The sequence below is a fragment of the Garra rufa genome, chromosome 11, assembly GCF_049309525.1.
Source record: "Garra rufa chromosome 11, GarRuf1.0, whole genome shotgun sequence".
Classification (NCBI taxonomy): Eukaryota; Metazoa; Chordata; class Actinopteri; order Cypriniformes; family Cyprinidae; genus Garra; species Garra rufa.
Window position 1 is genome coordinate 5,009,067 of NC_133371.1, and position 7,605 is coordinate 5,016,671.

At 34.6% G+C, this 7,605-nt stretch overlaps 1 protein-coding gene across 1 annotated transcript in view; it reads right to left on the reverse strand.

Annotated features, from left to right (window-relative positions):
- The window catches only part of trpc6b (transient receptor potential cation channel, subfamily C, member 6b), a 23,643-nt gene extending 22,444 nt beyond the window's left edge, over positions 1–1,199 (reverse strand). Inside the window, exon 1 of the mRNA XM_073851095.1 lies at positions 1,138–1,199. Within this exon, the coding sequence (XP_073707196.1) occupies positions 1,138–1,199 (62 nt within the window). The remainder of the gene's footprint in view (positions 1–1,137) is intronic.
- Positions 1,200–7,605: the final 6,406 nt, after the last annotated feature.

Sequence of the window (7,605 nt, forward strand, 5' to 3'; positions counted from 1 at the left end):
TAAAAAATATTTAATTAGTAAACTATCAGTAGTGTTGGGGAAAGTTACTTTTAAAAGTAATGCATTACAATATTGAGTTACTCCCTAAAAAAGTAACTAATTACATTAGTTACTTTTTATGGAAAGTAATGCATTACATTACGTTTGCGTTACTTTTTAAATCTGGGCAGGGCTTGCTTTTTTTAAATATTTAAAGTAATATTTTTTGCAAATGTAAAAGCCTTTTTACACCAAAAGCCTCAGGCTTAGAGAAAAGTAAATTCACTCTTCAGCAATTAAACAAAGGAAAACAAATGTTAGATTATCTTGAGTAATTTTTGCTTATTAGTATGGATGAATTGGATCATCGAAGGTCGGCAGCAAAGACATCGGTTAATAAAATGGGATTAAATACATAAAGGATATTTGTATAATTTAACATATTTAATTATTGCAGGTTTGCGTTGAATTTCAATGTTTTTATTCATTTTGAGGAATACTGTATCTGTTATTTTAGTGAGTGAGATGAATTAATGCATGCTCACATTTATTCTAGAACTAAAGTAACATCTTACTCACAATTTCTCTCAACATGGGGACAGGAGAGCTTTTAACCAATAAATGTGGGGGAAAAGTAACTGGTGTTACTTATTTGAACTCAGATATTTTCCTGTCAATTAAAAAGTAATGCGTTACCCTTAACACTGACTATCAGTATACCTAAGTTCACTTTTTGTATACATGCATTACAAACTGAAAATATAGATGTAAACTAGTTGTTTACTCAAAGTTTATTACTGTTATACTTCAATACTTAAAAGTATACCTTTATATACAAGAAAGTGGGCCAATTTAGTCCCAAGGAGTATTGAAATAGTACACTTAGAAGTATACTACTAGTACACTGATATTTGTATACTTACTACATAAACTATACTTAAAATATACTTGAACTTTACTTAAGTACACTTAATAAAATAAAACTGAAGTGTACTTCTAAGAGATTGTTAATATGTTTGGTTGTCATGTTTCCTCAAACTGCTGAGTGTCGCATTTATTTGTCTGTGTTTGCCTATGTTTAGTAGGGCTCATTACTTGAATTCTTAACATTTCCACAAATAAGTGAATTCCATTAAGGAGGCCAAAGGAAACACAAACCTCAAACACTGGCATGTTTCTCTCTTGTTCTCCCCTTCTCTCTTAATGCGCACATTTGTCATGCCCCCAGTATTATAATAGAAAAATAAATGTAGCTTATCAAATTCAGCTCTATCCATAGACCAACTGACCACCTCAACCACTGACCGCCATTGTCATCTTACAACTGAAGCAAACCAAAGTCAGCAAGACTTTTTTTTTTTTGGTTTATTCCTGTTTATTGCAAGAAGAGTATTACGCATTATTTGATGAGTTTTGTAAGGACAGGAAGATAGATGCTCTCGTTGTTTCTGTGGTCAGACCATTTGCATCAGTTAAAAAAATTCTAGTGTGGTTAAACTTTGGTGTTATCTGTAACCACACTGCAAAAAAAAATGCTTTTCTTACTTAGATTTTTTGTCTTGTTTCCAGCCAAAATATCTAAAAATTCTTAAATCAAGAAGGATTTTCTAGAAAAATTAAAAATATTGTCTTTTTTTTTTCAGAAAAAAGAAGTTGAAATTAAGTGAGTATTTGCTTGAAACAAGCAAAATAATCTTATTTCAATCAGAAAACTAGGTTATTTTGCTTACCCCTTTGACAGATTATTTTGCTTGTTTCAAGCTAAAAGTCACTAAATTTTAACTTATTTTTTTCTGAAAACATGACAATAATTTTGACTTGTCTAGAAAATCCTACTTTCCTAATTGTTAGATTATTTGGCTGGAAACAAGACAAAAAATCTAAGAAAAGCATTTTTGCAGAGCAGTAGTGAAATCTTGGAACAACTGTGTTTTTTTCTGTGTTTATTTGTTTTTGTTTGCAATTGCCTATTGCCAAGTGGTCAGCTAATACACAAATAAAATAGATTTTATGAGCATGTTTGCAAACCTACACTACAAATGATCAAGTCATTCAGCCGAACATTTCAAACCCTTGGAATAAAATGAATGTTTTCTCTTGAAATAAATAGGCTGCTGTGCTTACAGTACTGTATTTAAGTGTATTTCTTTTCACAAGGGTTATTTGTCATTTGTATGGATTACTGAATGGGCGAGAGGGTCCCACTGATGTGCTTTATGGTATAACTTACTTCTTAAAAATGTTGTCCTGGGCCCCAAGATTTTAAGTGATCACCCCAATGGGAATATATTCCACAAACCTCGAACAATAATTACACGCTGCTGGACGCCGTCAGACCTAACATAGAGATATCATTACATGTGCAAATTTACTTAAAACAAACTGCAATTTCCCGCTTATGTGGCCCCGAGGTTTGGCCCAGGAGCGTTAGGAAGCGAGGGAGTGAAAAGAAAGAAAGATGGAAAGAGAAAAATGGGCATGGTAATTAAACCTGATTTAATGGGAAAAATAAAGAAAGAGATACTCCAGTAATGGAAATGAATAGAAGAGACAATATGACAGACAGGTGAGCTTGTTCTTCATGAGGTATCAGGTTCTTATTACATTCCTTGTCAGTGATGTAATTTGGTGAATTGGCGCAGTGGTGGTCTGTAAACGTACCAAAACCATTAGTATTACTGCTGTCATCTGTCTCTTTGTCTGATGTGAATTTACTGTCCATTCTCTCAGCGTGATATACTGTGTCATTAATAGATTTAACACACTGTAATATATCTCCTCAGACTGTCTCACATATCTTTTTCCTCAAGCAAGCACTATTTTTATTAAAGGTGCCATAGAATGCATTGATACAATATTTTAAATTGTTATCTGATATCTACAAAGAAGGTATATTTCGCATAGAAAAGGGCAAAAATAGGATCCCTAGGATTTGTCCCTAGAATGAAAATGGTCTGTTATTACCTTATTTGGAAGGTTCATTAATAATAATGAGGATCTCTGCTCTGATTGGCTGTTTCACAGAGCGGCTCATTTCAGTAGCTCGCACATGAATGAACATTTATTCATTTATTTAATCATGCAGTCTGAGCCAATATTAAAACTGCCGTTTTGAATGCACGATCATTTTACTTTCACTTTTGAGATTTGCAATTGCACCTGCTCTGTGTAACGTTATACTACAGCGGCAGTACTTACCACATATTTGACAAGTTTAGATGCTTGTTAGTGATGCTCAGGATCTGTAAATCATTGGCCATCGTCCGCACAGTCATCTCTCCTTACTCTGTTTATGTGGTAAGTGAAATCTTATGTACTGCAATGTAACAGGCTACAGCTAGCAAGAAACTAACCGTGTCCCTTCAGTGGCTCGCCTTATTTTATTAGAACGCCTTATTTGTTTTCCCTGCCTTTCTGAGTACAGACACCAATCCATCTCTGCACTTAACATCTCCTGCACTACCTGGAACATAACATTTATTCCCGTTGGATTTTGATTTTTTGTTTGAGACATCTTTTATACAGTACCGTCCTCAGACAAGGTATATGCTTGAGACTGTCTAGAAGTTAACATACTTATGCCGAGTTCTACGTTGGCCTCCCTCGGCCACCGTAGAGTTCAGACTGCACGATTTTCAAAGCAATCGCGTCACAGGGGTAGCATTCCGTCGCTGCTGTGTTCACACTGCATGATGGATCGGCGACAGGGGGTTTCACACTGCATGACTTTACAATAGGAAGAATCGCCGACAACTTTGTCCCGGTCTGCAAACTGCGTCTCACAACCAAACACACGCGAGGCCACAACATGAGGTCAGTCGTGCAAGTTCTCACATGAGTTCTCATGTGAGACTGGGATTATTATAAAAAAAAATGGTAGCCCGCAAGAAGCTTGTCATACAAATTGCATGTGCACTCATTTGCAGCAAAAAGAAAAGAAGCCGAAGCTATGCTTGTTGATATTGTGGTCTATACCTTCGTAACTCCTCCCCTAACTTCCCGCTGGCCTGGATGTTGTTGTCTCATTGGCTGTAGGTAATCACCGATGTTATTTTCAGTCAGATCACCTTTCACACAGCATGATTTTGAATCGCCGACAGGTCCAGATATTTAGCATGCCAAATATCTCATTGGTGTCGGCGACACGTCGGCGATTCTCTCAGATCGCGTCTTTGATATTTCACACTGTGTGATTGTCACTCGCGTGAACGAGCAGCGATTTGCCTGTGATTTCGGGCATTTGTCGGCGATTTCTCAAAACCTGTCGGCGAGTCAAAATCGGGGCTAAAATCATGCAGTCTGAACTCGGCATTAGGAATACTGGATCCACATACTCTACATCACAAGAGTACATTGGGATTCATGGCTTATGTTTAGTATATTTGATTTTTGCCCATTAGATTCTTATCGAGATCTTTCCTCTGTATTAGAAAGCACATGTGGTTTGCTGGTCCAGTATGACTCTGTATTGCCGTTCTCATGTCCAGACTCCCATGTGCCTATTGAAAATGCCTGGGTGATGAGACCTATGTTTAGGGCTGCTGTAAGTTAATATGTTAGTCATATTTTTAGGTTTCACTGACATGTGGTCATCATTGGCTGTACACTTTCATTGCACTAACTTTCTGTCCGCTTCGTTGGCCCCTACTTGACCCTTGCCATTCAAATGACATTAGACCCTTTGTAATTTAGTTGCTCACATGTTACAGAATTTATCTGAAGAGAATGGCATTTGTACTACTGTATACCTAAACTGAAACAAAATATCAGAATGAAGCAAAATGAGGGACACTGAAATGAAAGAGCATGAAAAAATGCCAATGCATTCCAGAGCGTTTTTACACTCTCAAGAACACACACACACACACACACACACACACACACACACACACACACACACACACAGAGTCTGACAGTAGTGTATTTATCCCCTCATGATCAGTGATGTTCCTTATTGTACTGAACACAATTCCTCTGTGTCCACTTTTCTGTTTTTCCAGACCAGATCATGCTGGGGACTTTCCATTGACTTCAGCTGTTGTAATATTAAATTATATTTTCTATACCCTACTCATAACTCTTACAGATTTAGGTTTACATGTTTAATCATTCATTAATTCATTCATTCACTTCATTCATTCATTTTAGTACTGATGTGACACAAAACCTCAAAATGCACAACTACCTCTATATATTAAGCATGCACTGTCAGAGAAAAATGTTTAAAAACCACACCTTTAGGTTATCGAGGCACTACTTTTTAAATAAGACATATTTGTACCTTACATACCCCTAAAAGCTGCATATTAGCACCTTACTACCCACTTAGGGTAGTATTATGACTCTTACCAAAAAAAGTATACTTCAAGTTTATTTTATAAAGTATACTTAAGTAAAGATCAAGTATATTTTTAAGTATTTTTTATGTAGTAAGTATAGAAATATCAGTGTACTTTTAAGTGTACTATTTCAATACTGCTTGGGACTAAATTGGCCCATGTTCTAGTATATAAAAGTATACTTATAAGTATACTTTAAGTATAACAGAAGTAAACTTTAAGTGCATTTTGGTACACTTTGAAGTATAGTCTCAGTAAACTACTAGTTTAGTAGTTTTATATTGCAAGTATACTCATAAGTTTTCTTTAAGTGAACTTTATATCATACTTTAAGTATACTACTATGTCCCTATTTAGGTATTAATTTGTATATATTTTGTTAAATGAATATCTGAACATACAAAACAACAAAAGAAAGAACATGGTATCTTGTAAACAAAAACATTTTATTCTAGCTTCATGCATGAATAGAAAATAAATAATTAAACAGCATTTTGAACAAAAAGCTAAAAAATCAAAATGCAGATGCAGTTGATCAACACCCAAAAGCTTTTCAGTCATTATCACCTCTTCATGGGTCGACATTTTATTCCATAACGTTACACAGTTTTCCATATCTATGGTTTTGATGCTGTTTTTTGTCTGATGATTGTGTTAGATTACATGTGGAAGCATCTGTTGTTTCGGTTTCTTCTTCACTTGTGTTTTGGAAATTCTGTACAGAAGATGTGCAATAGCTTATAGTATAGCTTAAATATATTTCGATTTTTTTTCTAAGTATAAGTCAAGTATTTCTGAGAAGTATATAAAGCACATTTCTAAGAAGTACATAAAAAGTAGACTAAAAGTATACTTTCCTATTTTTTAGTTTAAAAGAAGTATACTAATAGCACACTTGAATAAACTTCTTTTTCGGAAGCTTCTAGCAAGTACAAAATGTATTATATTGAACAAATTACAGGATAGAGAGTGCTATGATTTATTTTTGTAGGCCAATCTGAATGTTAGCATCACCCTGGTTCCCTCAACAAAAACCCAACAGAATCTTTCCATTGGCTTTTGGGTTATTACAGAAAATATGATCTGTGAGCAAGCAGTTTATGCTTCTGAACTGAACACGACTTTTATAAATTATGAAGCCTAAACACAATCATCAGAAGTAAAAGGCTAAACGTAGGCTATAAACAAACTACACCACAAAACATCACCATGTTAAGCTTCTAACAACTCTTTCTCTCCCTGAAAGTTTCAGTTGGAATAGATGCAAGAGTTCAATGATGCAAACATAAAAGTGGACTAATGAGTCGATGAGTTTGCATGTTTGGTGTGATGATGGTTCAATAATTGCATTTAATATATACTGTATTTAAACTAAAATACATTTTATTTTAATGGTAAATAACATGCATTTAATTGTCTAAAAACATTCCATTCCATTCAAACTTAAATATGTTAAAGTGAAAGTCTCTGTTTCTAATATACAAACCCTTTCATCCTATCCTTCATTGATTTAGCAGTTCTGAGTGTGGGTGTGCGGATGTATGTTTGTAACAGAGCCCTCTATCAGAGATTTCCATATAATCCTGTGTAAACACACTTAACGCAAGAACACCACATGCATATTCCAACATGACTGTCGTCCAGACGAGGTCAGCTGCAGTTCTTCTCATTGCAGTGTCATCAGTGACCCCTCAGATGTCTCTGTTTGAGAGATGGTAGCAGAAACCATTAAAAATGGAGCATGTTATAAATGACCTGTAAACCAAATGTCACCTTAGTGCTTAATAACAAAACATGTCTCAGCATGCTTTAAGTGCTCCTGAAAGTGTGCAGATGGGATCTTGAGGGACTCTGGCAAAGAGAGGCCTTTTTCACATAAACACACTTTTAGTTCAAGAAGTCATATACAGAAGGTATTAAATAGTCACATTTCCATGTAACTGACTAAATTAAAACATGTAAAATTTAAGAACAGGCCCTAAATACTACTAAAATACAAATTCATGTTTGTGAACTGCAAATTTAAAAAAAAAAAAAAAATCTGAATTTCTGCCCACCTTACCTTACAAAAAAAGAAGTTTGTTCAAGTGTGCTATTAGTATACTTTTTTTAAACAAAAAAATATGAAAGTATACTTTCAGTGTACTTTTTATGTGCTTCTCAGAAATTTTTATTTATGAAACTTACCCACATTCAAGTGTTTATAAAAAAATATACAAATTAATACCTACATAGTGACATATTAGTATACTTAAAGTATGATGTAAAGATCACTGAAAGAAATATT